Below are 20,666 nucleotides of genomic sequence, written 5' to 3'. Positions count from 1 at the left end.
ATAAATCAGAGGAATTTAACATTGGACTTTGGTTTTTAGAGGGCTATAACTTCATATATGTGCTTATTATTCTTCTGTAAGTAATCATATTTCTAATATGCTTGAAATAAACCATATATATGTTTAAGTTTTCATTGTAATATTAGATACTTTGTGGTGTCTGCCTCCCCTAGCCACAGCTGACTAGCCTAAATGGTAGACACGGTCCCAAGTGATAGTATCTTAAGTTGGCCAGAGATCTATGACTTAAAATAGTCTACCTTAAAAATTTAAGTTAAATATTGAGGAAAATTTGAGTGGATGCCATGAGGTAGAGATGTCTGACAAACTATAGCTCTGTGCAACCCAAAGTTTGAGGGAACCAGAATTATAAGTCTAAGTGTTTCTGGAGGGTCTCAATTCATGAATAAAAGAGTAAAAATTCAATTTGCCGTGTATTTTAAGATACCCTTTAAAACTGGCACAGAGCTATTAAATATACACTTAAGGCATTATGTAATATAGACACGTACTTTTCATTCTGCCTTTGAAAATACACATGGTTCCTAACCAAACTTAGAAGTCAGAAAATTCCTCTTCTCTCAATCCTATCTTCTTTTAAATATGTAAATCAGTATTAGAGATGAATGGTAAAACCTAGCAAAAGGGCTAACATAAACTTTATAGAGTAGCTAGGATTTTTACAAGCAATAATTTTATAGAATTATGTAGAAATTGGGGGCGCCTGGGTGGCACAGCAGTTAAGCGTCTGCCTTCGGCTTAGGGCGTAATCCCGGCGTTATGGGATCGAGCCCCACATCAGGCTCTTCTGCTGTGAGCCTGCTTCTTCCTCTCCCACTCCCCCTGCTTGTGTTCCCTCTCTCGCTGGCTGTCTCTATCTCTGTTGAAAAATAAATAAAATTTAAAAAAAATTATGTAGAAATTGTATTTATTACTGAATCCACCAAAAGGCCATTCTTACCTACCAATGTTTGTTTTACATTTCCAAGATTATGCAAAAACATACCTCATCTATGACTTACATATAGAACTCATCTCTGCTGAAACTGCTTAATAAGCCAAATTTGTCCCTGGTAACTTGCCCTGTCAATCTCTTGCTACTGTTCTTCCACATCCTTTTTACTTTCCTAATCCTTAAACCATTGCTCTAGGATTATCCTGATATGCTCTCCCTTTAACAAAATGTAGTTATACTGGGTGCAGCCAGATTATGAGTTTAGGCATCCAATAAAAATGAACTTACTTAAAAGGTTAATGAGGAATAACATTTCAAGCGTAAGCCTTTTAGACAATGCCTAGGATTGAAATGATCTAACCTGAAGGACAACTGAGTATAAATTTTAGGCAGCATTTGGTACCCAGAAGTTTTTGGCTTACTCACAACACATAGTGGTAAACATGCAATCTATGCCTAGGTTATTCAATCTTAAGTACTGAAAAGAACAGTAAGCTATTTATTTGAAACAATTTCTCAGTTATCTGTGTGTAATATCTGGAAACTTTTTCTCTAAGTCAGAACATTTATTAAAGCTGTCGAACATGATTTCAGTGTCACTAGACTTCTAATGATTTTACTGAGGGCTTTCCACGAGCATGAGATGTATAAGCTATGCTCAGGAACAGATGTTACAGTTATACCGGAGCCTGAAGGCAGCTAAGCACAGAGACAAAGGACACAGACTGTGGGCTTAGCTTTGGTTCAAGCCACTGCTACTCACTAGCTGTCTCTTAACCAATTTAAATATCAGGTTCCTCAACCATGAAATGGATGTAATAGTAGAAAATTATGAGAATTAAATGAGAAAATACATATTAAGCACTTGTCTAGTATAGTCTAAGTACATAAGAACTCAATATATGTTAGCTATTATTATTAATCAGTAGATTGTCTCCTGAATATGTCTTTGATATTTACTATTATTAGTGCCTATTATTTTTTAAAACTAAAAAAATAAAATAAAATAATACAGTAATAATTTGACTTAATATGTTCGTTATTTTATTCAAAGTGAAATGACTTGTTTTTTTCTGATTAAAAAAATACGTATTTATTGACATTCAAATCATAAAGAAAATTAAAATAAAAATGGAGAAAAATTAGTGAAATTTATACATGACGAGATATACATTGTTATTACTTCAATGATACTTCTTTTTTTTCCAAAAGCAGGATTAATCTACTATCTGTGTCTTTCTGTTTTTGAAATATAATTGTAGAGCTCTTGTTTCCTCACCACTATTCATAAACTAGCCATAACAATGGAAAGGTAGTTCTCTCTTTTTTGAGAAGCAGAGAGAGAGAGAGATAAAATGTCTGGCACCATCCTGCCTGTGTTCAAATGCCAACTTTACCACTTACTAGACATATCATCTTGGGCAAGTCACTTAGGCTCTGCATCTCAACTTCCTTATCTGTGAAGTGGAGTTGTTAATAAGGATTAAAGGTGGGGCGCCTGGGTGGCACAGCGGTTAAGCGTCTGCCTTCCGCTCAGGGCGTGATCCCGGCGTTCTGGGATCGAGCCCCACATCAGGCTCCTCTGCTGTGAGCCTGCCTCCTCCTCTCCCACTCCCCCTGCTTGTGTTCCCTCTCTTGCTGGCTGTCTCTATCTCTGTCAAATAAATAAATAAAATCTTTAAAAAAAAAATAAGGATTAAAGGCGTTAATGGATAAAGTACTTAAAAGAGTGCCCAGTACATAATAAGTAATACATAAGAGTCAACTATTATTATAAATGGTCATACAAAGGTACTTATGATATGTTGTTATAAAAATATAAAGCAGTTCATAAAACCAGTTATGTATAATCTTATTCCATTTGTATAAAAAGAACAAAGTACATAATAACATATCTATTTATATATATAAGCATAAAAATATTTGAAAGACTATACATAAAACTGTTAACATGATTATCTCAGGAAGAATTTTCACTGGTTCTATAATGTTGCAATTTTTACGACGCTTATGTAAGAAAAGGGAACTATTAAAAATGCATTTTTTGAAGTGGAGAAAATAAAAAGAGAAAGTAGAGGAAAATAACAAAACTCCTGGTTTTCAGAAAGATGACATAGTTATTATTTTTTTCCTGCTATCCTGGGAAAAGAGAGTTTAGAGCTTATAGAGAACTAAAGTTACTATTAGTGGAAGTAATTTATAGTAAACCTAAAGTATAATTTCCCTTCACTAAAGAGACATTATTTTCTGTGCTTCCAAGAAAAATATTCAAAAGGAAAAGGAAAACATTCAAGTACGTTTAAGATTGCTAATAAATACACCTAAGGCTATTAAATTTAACAGAAAGGTGGCTGAAGCATAAACTCCTAAACAACCATATTTCTCCTTTATTTTACGGGGGCAAGGATGCCACCTCAAGCTTGAAACACCTTTGATGTCCAAACTGTATATGTTCTGCCTAATTTATAGAGGAGCAAGGCCTATAAAATTCTAAATTCTAAAGCAAAGTTTCCAAATGTTGTTTAATATTGAATGGCAGCTTTTCTGAGAATGAATACAGTGCCTTTTGGCAGATGTCATAAACTTTTTAAGTCTCAGTCTCCTCAGCTATAAAGTAGGGAAAATATCCTAAGAGGTTTAAGTGAGAACATGCAGTACTCATGCAGAACATGACAGCCTAAAAGGAATCATCAACCTGATTTTAATATTATTTTGTCTAATGTATAAACTGTGCTTTCAGTACTTCACAAAAATACATTCTTGCTTGAGCTGAAGTTTTAGACTTAAAAATATTAGCTCTTAGCTGTTACACATGCCATTTATGTCCAATATGTCTCTCTCAAATGTCACCAGTTACATATAATATCCCAAATTTCTGACCTATGCTGATGACAGTTCACCATCTATTGTGATGTCACCCAGTACATTATGGTAATATTTCATATGATATTTTTTCTGGCTACAGTTTAAAGGGCACTTCCTGTCTATGGAGTAAAGCCTACCACATTATCAAAATATGTAACTGAAGGATTACAGTATGACTTCCTGTGATTTTATTTCTATATTGTTGCCATAAATAGCAATGAGTAAATCTTCTAAATTATGTCGTAAGACTTCTTGTCCAAGAAGCAATATATTCTGCAATCTCATTGACAAAATTGTTAAACGACCATCCTTGCAGTTTTTGGGTCAGTGGGGATATCACTGTTATGAACCTAGGATTTACAGAACCCTGGCAAAAATTCTGAGGTGTGTCGACTTGGATGGGTTTGACATACTACTCTCAGATTATATTGCATTTGTGGAAAAATCAGGATACCGTTTCGAACTAAATTTTAATCTTGAATTTACTGAAATATGTGTGAATACAATTCTGTACTGGGTTTTCGCCAGAAAAGGTAATCCTGACTTTGTGGAACTGCTTCTCAAGAAGACAAAGGACTATGTTCAAGACAGAAGTTGTAACCTGGCACTGATATGGAGGTAATAATCTCATGTTTTCACCATAAAAGAAGAAAATTTCTCATTAGGGGATTATATTACTTCTTTTTTTCTAAAATGAATATGCATAGTGGCTATATATGGATAAGGAATCCTGAATTGATTGCTCATTCATTTGTTCACTCCTTCATTATTTATTCAATAAATGCTCCCTTATACATACATTATTATGTGCCAATATATTTCTAGCAGTTCCGTTCTATAAAGTTTACATGTTGGTGCTCAAGGTAATGGCATGTTCACCAACTTAGATTTCTCTAACTAGACAAAGACATTATTTTGGGTAATACCATGATCTCTTCTTGAGAATACCAATAATGTTTATCTCTAGTACATATATAAAATGACTTTCAAGGTATAATTCAGAATATTCACACATATTCACTTAATAATAGTTATTAAACATAATAATCCCCTTTTTGTATGTTAAACATTGATAAATTCAACTCCAGATTCTCCAAGATTGAGCACAATGAAGTCAAATACCTGATTAAGTCTGTTATAGAACCATATTTTCAATAGTCTGAAATGTCAAACTAGCTAATGAATACTACTGAGGATCTTATAGAATAAAGTATTCAATGTGACCTCTTTGTAAAGTCCATAATATAGATTGTAATGTTACTTAGTTTGCAGTAACTCTAACTCACTCTACAGTTTTGGGTACTAGTTTGATTAGAACCAATGTGCATTTGTTCACTCATTCAACAAATTATTTATATACTACCTTACTGTGGATAAGGCACTATACTAGCTAGGCACCATGACAGGACCAAGAATACAGTAAAAAAAAAAACAAGACAGACAAGATCGGTTAAAGACTAAACCAATTTAGATTCTGCCTGAAGCAGTTGTTCTCTTGATTGCGTATCACGGTGATATTGGAGTACCACTAGATTGCTTTCCTTAATGATCACCCAAGTACGTGAACTAATAGCTGCATTCTGGAATATCAGTAAATAGAACCCCCAAATAGTACCCAATAGTGTCCCAAGCTGGGCTAAGTAACACCTATGTGCGTCCCTGGCAGGCCCGCGGAAAAAAGAAAAATGGAGTAAAGCAGAGGGAGAGAAGATAAATTTTTAAAAATTTTAAGTGGGACACAAAAGGGGAAAACTGAAAGGAGGGGAAGGAAAATAAAACAAAGAGAAACACACAGTGGGATATGATACAGTGCCATTAACAACTGTCTTAAGTGACTGTTTTAAAATCGAGAAATTTTCATTTAAATATATCCACAAGGTAAAATATATTACTAGCCAATTCTATGTACCACAACATGATCTGGGTCTTTCAGAATCATAGCATTTTATATAGGTTCGAATGGGATCTATGAATTCATTAACAAACTTCCACCCTGGTCAGCAATCCTATGTTGAACATCCCTGGCTGATGCTCTATGGTCTCTGCTTGAACAACGCTAGTAGTAGTTAACTATTTTGTGAGGTAAACCATTCCTTTGCCCAGGGACCCCTCTGTTTCCCAGCTATACCTCTTCTGTTTCCCTCAAAGATTTTACCCAGTCCCATGACTTCAAATATTATGTGTATGCCAATGACTTTCCAGTCTTTCTCTCCAGCCCTGACCTTTCCTCTGAGCTCCAGATTCCTTCTCTATAAAGTCGTCTACTCAACATCTCCACAAAGCATCTCAAACTCAACAGAAATAAAACAATATTAATCTAATTCACTCTCTCCCTGTCAACCTGATCCTTCCCCTGAATTCCCTACCTGACCAATGGCCCCCTTTTTTCTATCCTCTTGCACAAGACAGAAATCCAGGATTTATTCTTGGTTCTTCTCTTTCTTTCATCAACACATTAGTAAGTCCTCTTGATTATGTCTCTAAAACATATCCCAATTATACTTTTCATTTCCTTCATTTCTAACCCAGGTGAAGCCACATTCATCTCTTGCCTGCACAACTTCTATAGACTGCCAAAGAGTCTTTCAGCTTCCATTCTTCCCTCTCAACCCTTTAATCTATTCGTGACCCAGAAGCCTGAACAACCTTATAAAAATGTGAAATATGTTATATCACTCATGCTTAAAATCCTCCAAATCTTTCCCACTACAAGTGAAATAAAATTCAAACTCAATACCCATTTTTTAAAAGTCCTACATAATTTGGTCTCTCACTATATCAACCAAATCCAATCTCCTGTCATTCTCCCCCTTGAACACTATATCTCAGCCACCCAGACCTTTCTGTTTCTTGAACATCTTCAATTTCGTTTCTGCCCGAAGGTCCTATAATGACTGTTACTTCTGAGTGAAATTAAGTCAGACTGAGAAAGACAAATATCATATGACTTCACTCATTAGTGGAATCTTAAGAGCAAAACAAATGAATAAATAGAAAAAAGCAGAAACAGACCCATAAATACAGAGAGCAAACTGTTGGTTGCCAGAGGGAAAGCGGGTAAGGGGATGGGCAAAATGAGTGAAGGGGAATGGGAGATAGAAGCCTACAGTTATGGAATGAATAAGTCACAGGAATAAAAGGCACAGCACAGGGAATGTAGTTAATGATATTATAACAACATTGAATGGTGACAGATGGTAGCTGCACTTGTGAGCACAGCATAATGTATAAACTTATTGAGTCATTGGGTTGTACACCTGAAGCTAATGTAACATTGTATGTCAACTATACTCAAATTTAAAAACTAAAATTTTGAAAATAATGAAATAATAATAACTGTTCCCTCTGCCTGGAAATCTCACTCAGGTCTTCCTATGACTAGTTCCTTTTTATCAGGTGGAACACAGTATAAACGTCATCTCTTCAGAGAGGCCTTCTCTGGTCTCACTATCTAAAGAAACCACTCACTCACTATCATAACACTATTTAAATTCTCTGCACAACATCGATCACTATATGTTCATTTGCTGTTGTTTTTTTTCCCATTGATTTGTTTATTCACTATCCACTGTCATTAAAAGTAAGCTCCGTGAGAGGAAAAACCCTACTTTCTCAACATTGAATCTTCAGTGCCTAGAACTATGTAGATATATTGCAAGAGCTCAATCAAGATTTTGTTGAAAGAAAAAGTGAATTTTTATGCAGCTTTATTAGATTCTTCTTACTCATTATGCACTAAAATCTGTCTCCATTTCTCCAATTCTGCCCCCAGAGCTATGGAGAACAAACTCTATTTATTTTCTCTCCTAAAGAAAAACCTCTCAAATATTTGAACACAGCTATTATGTCCCCAGAGTGAATACCTTAAATTCCCTATTATCTGTTGTTCTTTATTCTCATAGCAACATCATTTTTTGGTCACACTACCCAGGATACACTTCAATATGATAATTTCCCCATTATAATAATGAAGTGTCTAAATAGGTCTCTGGAGGAGAGGAGATAGAACTAATGAGGGAAAGGAACTTAAGTTTGTTCATTTTTACAACAAACCTGCAATAGTAATCTAAATGCCACTGTATGACAGACCATAAGTGGTTAAAGAGAGATGATACCATTCAGCTAAAATAACAATAATCATTTATTAAGCATTTTCTTAAGTGCCAAACACTGTGGTATTTTGGGGGGAATACAAAACCAAATAGCCATATTTCCTGATTTTGGAGAGCTCACACACTAGTAAGTGAACCATTACAATTATAATCATACTATAAATGCAAAAATAGAAGCACGTGCAGGTAAAAAGAACAGAGAAAGAAGTTAACACTATTGGGAAGGAGCAGATACCTGAGAAAGCTCTCTAGAAGACAGGATGTCTTATATTGATTTTTAAAGGATGAAAGGAAGTTTTCCCTTCCTTTAGCCCTTGAAGAAATATAATCTAGGCAGAGGCAGCATGACTAAAACCAAAGGAGATACAAACAACATGTTGCATCCAGTGATTATAAGAATTGTCTATAACAATTGTCTAGATAATTCTGCAATTGCTAGAAAGTACGATAGGAAATCGGGTAATAGTGAAAGATGAAGCCTAGAAGTGAAAGCCGAAAGTACTTTGTAGGCCATGTTAAGGAATTTGAAATTTACACCATGAGTGATGCCTAACCAATGAAGGTCAGATTAGTGGTATGAAAAGATTCATCAGCTCCCACTTGAAGACTAGACTGGGAAGAGAGGCTGGGACTAGAGGCAGGGAGACCAGTCAGTAGACTGCTCAAACACTCCAGATACAGTGGCAGCTCCAGAACATCTACAGACAAAGGGTTGTGGGAAACAATCTTATTGAAAAGAGGTAGGTGACTGGAGAAGTTCCTTGAAAGTGAATTTGCATAGTAGGCACTCTGTGCTAACTTAGCTTCGCTGTGTATCTATAATAGTTTTAGGGAAATAACTAATTCTACTCTACCACCATCTTCTCCAACTTCTGGCTATTCTTTGATACCACAACTGTCCAGGTAAAACACAACGAGACCTTAAACTAAATAGCAACAGGGGAAAGTAGAGATATTATTAAATAGAATAACAAAACATAGCGAGTGATTAGAAGCAGAGCATCAGAGAAAGACAAGAGTTAATTTCAAATTTCTAAATTTTAAGACTCATTGATGGTTGTATTAGTTTCCTTTTGTTGTAACAAATTGCCACAAACTTAGTGGCTTAAAATGATACAAATGTATTATTTTTTAGTTCTGGAAGTCAGAAGTCCAAAGAGAAGCTACGGGGCTAAAATCAAGAGGTCATCAGGGCTGGTTCTTTCTAGAAGCTCTATAGGTGACTGGGTTTCCTTGCCAGCTTCTAGACGCTTCCTGCACTCCTTGGTTCATGGCCTCTTCCTCCATCTTCAAAGACAGCATTGTAGAGTCATAGCTTCTTTACTGACCCTGATTCTATTTTTCTCTGACACGTCTTATAAGGGCCCCTGTGATTACACTGGGTCCACCTGAATAATCTCCGATCTCAAGATCCTTACCTTAATTACATCTGCAAAATACCTTTTGACAATTTGAGAGGCCATTATCCAGCCTACCACAATGGTCATGCCACAAACCTATCAAGATTATTACCAAGGACATAAAAATTTAGTTTGGGACATAAGAGTTTGCATTACCTAAGGGATATCCAGGTACAGCAGACAGCTAAATAGCATCATCCTTGATGTGTCTTTCTCTTTACATTCCACATCTTATCTGTCTGGATATCTGTTAGTTCTTTTTTTTTTTTTTAAGATTTTATTTATTTATTTATTTATTTGACAGAGAGAGAGACAGCCAGCGAGAGAGGGAACACAAGCAGGGGGAGTGGGAGAAGAAGAAACAGGCTCATAGCAGAGGAGCCTGATGTGGGGCTCGATCCCATAACGCCGGGATCACGTCCTGAGCCGAAGGCAGACGCTTAACCACTGTGCCACCCAGGCACCCCTGGATATCTGTTAGTTCTAACTTGAAACAATATACAGAATCTGACCATCTCTACTGTTATTCCCTCATATAAGTAATTTTCTTCCTCCTATCCCATAACAAATTCTCAGCAAAGGTAAGATCACATTGTTTTTCTATTCAAAATCTCCAGTGGTTCCTCCATTCCATTTTGAGTAAAAGATGGAAGTCCTTTCAGTAATCTACGAGGCTCTACATGATGTGGCATCCCATTATCTCTGTCCTTGTTTCCTATTACTACTCACTCTTTTCACTCTCTCAGCCACAATGGCTCCCTTACTCTTCCCTCACCACTCCAGGAACACTTCTGCCTTAGGATCCTTAAATATCTAAATAGTTAACTTCTTCATCTTCTTCTTTTTTATTCAGATGTCACCTTTCAGTAATGCCCTCTCCTGTCATCCTATTTAAAACTGGAAAATGCCCTCATACAACCCCCTAGCACTTTCATACTTCCTATACCACTCTACTTTTTTTTTTCTTATCAAATCTTCTAACATATTATAAAATTTGCTTTTTTTTTTTTTTTTTTTTTTTTTTTTTTTTTTTTTTTTTGTTTTTTTTCCCCNCCCTCACTACAATACAAGCAGCCATCTTTGTTACGTTCACTCACATATCCCAAACACCTAAAACAGTGCTTGGCATACAGTATGCTTTCAATAAATATTTGTTGAATAAATCAATAGACAGTAATTGAAATTACAGTCATGAATGAAATTGCCCGAGAGCAATAAATCAAAAGAAAATTAGTCAAAGGCCAAATCTTCTTTACTTAGATGTTAAGGACAGAAAAAAAGAGAAACCAGTAAAAGATGGTTGAAAAGGAACAGCCAAAGAGGTAGGTGGATAACTTGGAGAAAACAGCCCTACTAAGTTAGGATAAAACACAGTTCCAAGAAAGTCAACTGTCTTAAATATCAGAAATAAAATTATGGAGAAGCATCTCTCAAATTTGGTGGCTAAAAACTAAAAGAGAAGGAGTAGAAAAAATAGAAATAATTAGTATAGCTACAAAACTGAATCATTCTCTGCATGTCTATATGGAAATATTATGCCCCATTTCATAAGCATATATGACAGGTTTTCAGATATAGAGGGTTCAGCTCATTAACTTCACATTTAAAAACTAATTCTTGCTGTGCTTGCCTTATTCCATCCATATAAGTACTGTTATAATTAACTGTCAGTACAGATTAAGCAAATTTTGGTTTACAGTAACATGCTCTTTAAACATGAGGATTAATCATGTCATTTGGGTACAGATTAGACTTTTAAATCTCATTTTAAGCCTATTTGAGTTTTAGCTATGTTTTCAACATTTTTGGTCCAAAATTACTTCTAAAGGTAATATCAACCTTAATATTTTAAAATTGACTAAATTCTCCAAATCTTACCAAGGACCAGTTGTGGTATCTTTGTCCCCCAAGTCTCCTGAATTCCTATACTTAACAATATTCTTTTTTTTTTTTTAAAGATTTTATTTACTTATTTGACAGGATAGAGACAGCCAGCGAGAGAGGGAACACAAGCAGGGGGAGTAGGGGAGGAAGAAGCAGGCTCATAGCAGAGGAGCCTGACGTGGGGCTCGAACCCATAACGCAGGATCACGCCCTGAGCCGAAGGCAGACGCTTAACCGCTGTGCCACCCAGGCGCCCCACTTAACAATATTCTTAGTCTAATATCTTAAGAGTAAGCAAGATCAGAGGCGGCTCAAGATGACAGTATAGGAGAATCCTAAACTTATCTCCTCCAATGGACACAACAAATCTACATCTGTATCTATATATGTAACAATTCCCTCTAAAAACCAAACAAACAAGCAAACAAAAAACGAAACTAGCTGAACAGATCCTCCAGAGCAAAAGATTAACAGATTGGGGTACCTGGGTGGCTCAGTCAGTTAAGTGTCCAACTTTTGATTTTGGCTTAGGTCATGATCTCAGGTGAGACAGAGCCCCCTGCATCGGGCTCCATGCTGGGCCTGGAGCCTGCTTATGATTCTTTCCCTCCCTCTTCCTTTGCTCCTCTCCCCCCACCTAAAAAAAAAAAAAAAAAGATTAACAGACCATGTTAGATGGGTAGGGGAAGCAAAGCCATGGTCTTGCCAAAAACCCCACCCTTGGCATGCCAACCCACAAACAGGAGGAGTCAAGAGGGATCTCACAAATACAGAGCTTCTCCCTGAGAAGCAAGTGGTTTGTGCCCCACATCAGACACTCTAACCCCTGGGCCCTGCACTGGAGAGATGAGCCCCCAAAACACCTGGCTTTAAAACCAACAGGACTTACATTCAGGAGAAATAGCACTGTAGGAAATGGAGATTCCACTCTTAGAGGATTCACAAGCAGACACATTCACTTTGGGACCACGGACAAAATTGACAGATTGAAAAGTGCCACACCATATGTGAAAGAGATTCACTTGTTAACCTTAAAGTATCTGCCAGAAGGGCAGTGCCTGTTGAGACTTTCCAGGAATAAAGGCACCGGTGGACTTCTTTTCAGCATTCTCCCTCTACTTTGCTAGTGCTGGCACAGGTAGGTACCATCTTTGCACTATCCCTCTACCTTACTGCCTACAAGAAACTTACTTTGCATGTAAGGACACACACAGACTGAAAGTGAAGGGATGGAAGAAGATGTTTCATGCAAATGGAAACCCTCCCCACCAAAAAATGCTAGAGTAGTTTTATCAGATAAAATAGACTTTAAAATAAAGACTGTAATAAAAGACAAAAAAATGGGATTATATAAAAATAAAAGGGTCAATCCAACAATAAGATTCAACATTTGTAAATATTTATGCAACCAACATAGAAGCATCTAAATATATAAAGCAAGTATTAATGGACCTAAAGGGAGAAATTGACAGCAATAAAATAATAGAAAGGGGATTTAATATACTACCTACATCAATGGATTGACCATTCAAGAAGAAAATTAATAAGAAAATATCAACCTTAGTTGATACATTAGATCAGATGGACTATATATATATATATATATATATATATATATATAGAGAGAGAGAGAGAGAGAGAGAGAGAGAGAGAACACTGCATACAAAAACAGCAAAATATACATTCTTCTCAAGTGCACATGGAATATTCTCCAGGATAGATAATATATTAGACCACAAAACAAGTCACAATAAATCCAAGACTGAAATCATATCAAGTATCTTTTCCAACCACAATGGTATGACACTAGAAATAAATTATTAAGAAGAACACTGGAAAAATCATAAATATGTGGAGATTAAAAAATGTGCTACTGAACAACCAATGTGTCAACAAAGAAATGAAAGGAGAAATTAAAAAATACCTTGAAATAAATGAAAATAGAAATACAATTTACTAAAATCAATGAGATACAGCAAAAGCAGTTCTAATAGGGAAGATTATTGGGGTGCCGGGGTGGTTCAGTCAGTTAAGTGTCTGCCTTTGGCTCAGGTCATGATCCCAGGGACCTAGGATAGAGCCTCACATTAGGCTCCCTGCTCAGCCAGGAGTCTGCTTCTCCCTCCACCCCTACCCCTGCTCATGCTCCCTCTTCCCCTCTCTAATTAATAAGTAAATAAAATACTGAAAAAAAAACAACAACAACTAACCGTACACCAAAAGGAACTAGAAAAAGAAAAACAAATGAAGCTCAGTTAGTAGAAGGAAAGAAATAAGATCAGAGCAGAAATAAATGAAATACAAGCTAAAAATAAAACAGAAAAGATCAATGAGACTAAGAACTGGCTCTTTGAGAAGATAAACAAAACTGACAAACCTTTAGCCAGATTCGTCAAGAAAAAGAGTCCAAAAAAAAATCAGAAATGAAAGAAAATTACAACTGATACCAAAGAAATACAACAGGATCATTAGAGACAATTATAAACAATTTTACACCAAAAATTCAACAACCTAAAAGAAATGGGTAAGTTCCCAGAAACATACAATCCTCCAAGACTGATTTGTGAAGAAATACAGTCTGAATAAGCCAATTACTAGTAAAGAGATTGAATCAGTAATCAAAAACTTCCCAACATACAAAAGTCCAGGACCAGACAGCTTCACTGGTGAGTTCTACCAATTATTCAAAGAAGATTTGATGCCTATCCTTCTCAAACCCTTCTAAAAACTGAAAAGGAGGGAACACTTCCAAACTCATTTTACAAGGCCAGAGTTACCCTAGTGGCAAAACCAGACATGGACACTGTAAAAAATAAATAAAATAAAATTATAGGCCAATATCCTTAATAATTATAGATGCAAAAATCCTCAACAAAATATTAGCAAGCCAAATTCAGCAATACATCAAAAGGATCATACACCATGATCAAGTAGGATTTATTATAGGGATGTAAGGATGGTTCAATCCCTGCAAATCGAACACCATAATTCACATTAAAAAATGAAGGATAAAAATTATATGATCATCTTAATAGATGAAGATGATGCATTTGACAAATTTCATTTTGTCATTATACATTTATGATAAAAACCATCAACATGATGGGTATAGATGCAAGGTACTTCAACATCATAAATACTATATATGACAAACCCACAACTAACATTATACCCACTGCTTTAAGATCAGGAACAAGACAAGGATGCCCACTCTCACCACTTTATTTCAACATAGTATTAGAAGTCCTCGACAGAGCAATTAGGCAAATAAAATATAAATCAAATAAATTTTAAAATAAAATACATCGAAATGGAAAGGGAAAAGTAAAACTGCCACTATATATAGATGACATAGTTTTATATATAGAAAGCCCTAAAGACTCCATCGAAATAGTTAAAATAAATAAATTCAGTAAAGTTTCAGGGTATAAAATCAATATACAAAAATCTGTTGTGTTTTTATATACTAACAATGAACTATAAGCAAAATAAATTAAGAAAAAATCTCATTTATAATTGCATCAAAGAGAATAAAATACCTAGAAATAAATTTAACCAAGGAGGTGGTAGATCTGTACTCTGAAAACTATAAGACATTGATGAAAGAAGTGAAGAAGACACAAATAAATGGAAAGATATTTTGTGCTCATGGATTAAGAGAATCACTATTATTAAAATGTCCATATCACCCAAAGCAATCTACAGATTCAATGCAATCTCTATCAAAATTTGAATGGCATTTTTCACAGAATTAGAACAATCCTAAAATTTTTGTTGAAACAGAAAAGATGTTGAATAATGAAAGCAGTCTTGAAAAAGAACAAAGCTGGAGGCATCATGCTCCCAGATTTCAAACTATATTAAAAAGATAGTAATAACAGTATGGCATAAAAACAGACACATGGATCAATGGAACAAAATAGGGAGCCCAGAAATACACCCATGCATATATGGTTAATTAATATTATGGGAAAAAAGGACAAGAATATACAATAGGGAAAGGACAGTCTCTTCAATAAATGATGTTGGGAAAACTGGTCAGATGCAAAAGAATGAAACTAGACCATTTATCTTATACCACATACAAAAATTAACTCAAAATTGATTAAAGACATGAATGCAAGACTAGAAACAATAAAACTCCTAGAAGAAAACATAGGCAGTAAGCTCCCTGACATTGTTCTTGGCAATATTTTTTATTATCTGACTCCAAAGACAATGACAACAAAAGGAAAAATAAACTAAAAAGCTTCTGCACAGTGAAGAAAACAATCAACAAAATGAAAATGCAACATACTGAATATGACTCCGACATGAAAAAAGAATGAAACTTTGTCATTCGTGACAACATGGAATGACCTTGAGGGTATTATGCTAAGTAAACTAAGTCAGACAGAGAAAGACAAATAACATGATTTGACTTATATCTAAAAAAAACAAACAAACAAGTAAACAAAAAACTCATAGACATAGAGAAAAGATGGTTGCCAGAGTGAAAGAGGGTCTGGGGGTAAGTCAAATGGGTAAGGGGGTCAACAAGTACAAACTTCCAGTTGTAAAATAAATAACTCATGGTAATGTAATTTACAGCATGATTACTATAGTCAATAATATTTTACTGCATGTTTGAAAGGTGCTGAGAGTAAATCTTGAAAGTTCTCATCACAAGAAAAAATTTTTTTCTAACTTTTTATGCGGACAGATGGTAATTAGACTATGTTAAATATTGAATCATTGTGTTGTATACCTGAAACTAAAATAATGTTTATCAATTATACTTCAATTAAAAAAGAACTACCCGATTAAAAAAAAAAAGAATGAGCAAGAAGAATAAATTAGATTGCCTTTGAAAAATTTAAATGATTGCACTTCACTAATACTCTTGTTAAGTCCAAAAGCTGCAAAATAAATTACATACATATTTTTTTTCTGGAGAACAGTAAAAAAAAAATCAACAAATACTTGAGTGTCCACTCTGGGCTAAGGATTATTCTAGGCATTTAGGGATATGATAGCAGATTAAACAGACAAAAATTGTTGCCCTGTGGAGCTCAAATTTTTATTGCACATCTTGATGATGCATTTATTTTGAAGATGAGAAACTAAAAGATTAGAGGCGTTAAGTTGTCCAAAATGATATGGGCTTAACAGAGGAATGTACAAAGTGTCATGAGAAGAGAAAGTTCAGGTCATCAAAGAAGTCTTTACAAAAGAGTTTATTAGATAGAGTCTTATATGATGAGCAAGGCTTGCCAGAATTGAAGAGGGAGGGGAAGGACACACACAAATCAAAGAACTGTGAAAAATTTGGGTGCAGTGGTGCTTTGGGGAAGTGAATACCTATAAGCAGGACAGGGAATGCAGAAGGAGAGTAGTTTAGGAGTTCAATTTGGGATATATATTGGAAGTATATATGAAAAAGATGACATGTTTGGGGCAATACTGATCTGGAGATGATTCTAACAGAGAATGTGTATATTTATATACAGAACTTAGAAGGATATATATAGTAACACTGGCAGGATTACAACAAAAACTCAACTTCTTAATTTCTAAGGTGCTACTCTGTACTACACCACACTTTTTTTTTAATCACAAAATCCGGGCATTTCAACACTCGATGAAGCTTTGGAGATAAACTAGTTGTTTTAGTAATTTTCAAACGGTTCTCTTTGGAGCATCTGACAAGGAAATCACTACAGGGGAGGCTTTTAGGACTTCTTTTTTTTTTTTTTAAGATTTTATTTATTTATTTATTTTTAAAGATTTTATTTATTTATTTGACAGAGATAGAGACAGCCAGCGAGAGAGGGACCACACAGGGGGAGTGGGAGAGGAAGAAGCAGGCTCATAGCAGAGGAGCCTGACGTGGGTCTCGATCCCATAACGCCGGGATCACGCCCTGAGCTGAAGGCAGACGCTTAACGACTACACCGCCCAGGCGCCCCATGGGACTTCTAAATGCACTTCAACAGAGAACATATCTAATATAAAACCTTCTTTTTATANTTGAAGGCAGACGCTTAACGACTACACCGCCCAGGCGCCCCATGGGACTTCTAAATGCACTTCAACAGAGAACATATCTAATATAAAACCTTCTTTTTATAGGTAGTTCAGGTATAACAATCCTCCACTGTTACTTTATGCTTGTAAATGAAACATTACTTCTAATCTTTTTATTGATAAACACCTACTAATCCTTCAAATCTTAGTTAGCTCCAGGATAACCTACAAACAATGGTTATTCCAGGAAGAGTTAAGTGCCTCTCCTCAGTGCTTCTATAGTACACCAAGCATATGGCTATCATAGCAATTATCATTTTGTATTGTATTATTGAATTATTTGTCCATTTCTTCTACTACACTATAATAACCATCTTGATATAAAGGACTGTGTCCTTCATCTCTCTGTGTCTAGTACTCAGAACACTCTGGACAAGCAAGTGTTCAATTAATTAATGACCAAATGGATACATAAATGCATAAAGAAACTAAGACTCAAAGAGGCTGACTAACCCAACATTACAGAGCTAGTCAGGGGAAACCAAACCTCGAATCTAGAATCCTTAAATCTCCATTGTTTATAGCATTATACAGTGTTGTCTCCATCATTAATTAAATATATGCAATCTTAAAATTCCTCTTTTTGAAGAATGCTTTCCTTGTTCTGCACAGTTGTCCAAAACCAGCATTTATAGTTTGTATGCTGTTCTACAAAACATACTTGTGTTTTATTAGGCCAATCAAGAATTCCAGAGACAAAGGATCATGAATAAAATTTCCCTTTCTTTAGTCCTAAAAGCCATTTTTATTTGGCCAAATCAAGGCTTTATAATATAAAATCCCCAGTGGTTGGTTACACCATGTCCTATCTACATATAGAGACCAGTTCATTAGCAAACCTAAATATCTATTTCAATTGCAAGGCCTACATAAAATAAGAAAAAAAATTTTTTTCATTGCTCAAACCTACAAATACCAATTCTAATCTTACTAAAGTTTAAAAAAAATAAAATTAAGGTAGTTGCAATTATTCCTTTCTCATCTAATCTCCAATCTCAATTCATGACTGACCAAGAAGAAAACAAACAAAAAGGTATCAAAATGGTCACATAACTTTATTCTATTAATAAACTGAAATTAAAAAGAGCCCTTTACTGGGTGTTATACGCAACTAATGAAGCATCGAACTTTACATCGGAATCCGGGGATGTACTGTATGGTGATTAACATAATATAATAAAAAAATCATTAAATAAAATAAAAAAATAAATAAAATAAAAAGAGCCCTTTACCTTTTCTTTTTTTTTAGATTTTTTTTAAATAATACTGGTTCTCATAACAATAGGATTTCTCCAGTGAGAAAAAATTACTATTACTAAAAGTAAACTTTCCATATATTTAAGTCTTTGTTTTTACAAGTGCAAAGTTTAAAGGTAAAATAGGAATTTTCTTATTTTTTAACTTTCAGTTTGGTCTAGATTCATAGAATAAAAAACTCTTTTTAAGATATATACAAAGGTAAAGCTACATTAAAAGTCATTTAAGACATTTAAGATAATACTATTATTCTCCCACTACTATTAAGACAAAGTGTTTACCACAATTCTTAATTCTCTATTCAGTGAAACTTTTGTTTGTTTGATTCACAGAACTTTCACACCAGTATACTGTCCAAGCCCACTAAGTGGGATCACACCTCTACTCTATGTAGCTCAGACAAGACAATCTAACATCTTGAAAATACTCCTGCAATATGGAATCTTAGAAAGAGAAAAAAACCCCATCAACATTGTGATAACAATATTGCTCTACCCCTCAAGAGTGAGAATAATGGTTGATCATGAATTGGTAGACATCCAGGAAGATGCCAAAACATGCTTAGTGCTATGTTCCAGAGTGCTTTCTACCATTTCAGTCAGGCAAATAGAGGTAAGCAAAATATTGTTCTTTGGGTTTGGGCTCAAACATTGATCAATTTTAAGATAAAACTGTGTGACAAGAATGAATTTGATTTTTAATCTATGAATTATATATCCAGTGAAAAATTAATAATTGAGTGTAGGCTTATAAGTTAAAAATAGGTATAATCTAAATTATCTTGAACATTAGTCCTTTATTAGCCCTTTATTTCATAATTTTGCCTTCTAAATAAATAATTTTAAAAGTTATAGTTTATTTTAGTAGTTACTAAGTAGATGTATGTTATTATTATATTCTAATTACACAATAACCAATGTTTATTAGGATTTTTATGTCTTAAGAACACCATAAACTAAAAATTTAACACAATTCTTTACAGCAGAATATTTTTAAATGAGTTACATTTCTCCTCACAGATTCAATCACCTGCCAAGAAATAAAAATATAAAGGCTTAAAATAATTGTGCAATTGAAAATATCTATCCCTCAGTTATGTGAGCAGAGACTCTTTTGCATACCCAAGCAATGATCCCAAGCAATGAGCTAAATGCTTGGTGCTAAGGTGCTAAGCATATACCAGATATTCTTTGAGTAGCTGAGTATTGAATAAATAATAAAAAGTTATATATCATTTAAGCAAAAGCACCATAGAGTCTATAGATTATAGGTTCTATTGGAGAAATAGCTCTGTAATACAGCAGTCTCTTTTATTCTTAAATCAACTTAATTAACACTTAGCTTCTAGAATTAAATCTTTAAAAGGGTTACCTTAACTAAAACCTAAAAATTTTTCTTTTCCTATAGACAGGTCTCCTATTAAGACTTCTCATGGTTTAACAATATGAAATTTTATTCTACAATGTTTGGAATCACTTGGGGAGACTTTTAAGGTTTTTGTGGTCTCTACCTAACCTCAGATGAACTGAATCAAAATTTCTGGAGTAAAACCTCAGCATTTGTATATTTTAAAGTCCCCTGGATAATTCTGGTGTATAGCCAAGTTGACAACACTACTCTGGAAGGAGTGGCTGATAAAACAAAGTGTGTGATCTAAAATGAAAAACATATACAGATTCATAGCTGTAAGAAATAATGTTTTGTGTCCTTAGACATATTATTTAAACTTTATATATCATTGTCAGAATAAAAGGGGAATAAAAATACTTGCCTCAGGTAAAAAAGCTTTGTAAAAAATACTATAAGGGTTATGTAAATTTAAGATTTATTTTCTGAATTTAAATGCAAAATAAAAATGCTAATAATTTGGACTAACCAGTGATTAATATTACAAAATTAAAATGTTTCCACTTTCTTCAGACGCAGCTAAGTTTAGGAAGACGTCCAATTATTTCTGATTGGCTGGACTACATTCCTTCAACAAGATACAAAGATCCATGTGAACTATTACATCTTTGCAGAATAACCATCAGGGCTCAACTGCTGACCAACAATATGCTTCCAAATGGAATATTTTCACTTTTAATACCGGTTCGTCTACAGAACTACCTGAATTTAGAAAGTTAA

General features: G+C 34.6%; 1 protein-coding gene across 1 annotated transcript; it reads left to right on the top strand.

Moving 5' to 3' along the window:
* Positions 1-4,037: 4,037 nt before the first annotated feature.
* On the top strand, positions 4,038-20,666 carry ASB17 (ankyrin repeat and SOCS box containing 17). Its single transcript, XM_002916913.2, has 3 exons — positions 4,038-4,438; positions 18,872-19,151; positions 20,460-20,666. Exons 1-3 carry the CDS (start codon positions 4,038-4,040, stop codon positions 20,664-20,666), a joined length of 888 nt encoding a protein of 295 aa, XP_002916959.1.

This window comes from Ailuropoda melanoleuca, chromosome 2, assembly GCF_002007445.2.
Source record: "Ailuropoda melanoleuca isolate Jingjing chromosome 2, ASM200744v2, whole genome shotgun sequence".
Classification (NCBI taxonomy): domain Eukaryota; kingdom Metazoa; phylum Chordata; class Mammalia; order Carnivora; family Ursidae; genus Ailuropoda; species Ailuropoda melanoleuca.
Note: the sequence above shows the minus strand (reverse complement) of the source record. Positions and strands in the feature narration are given on the sequence as shown.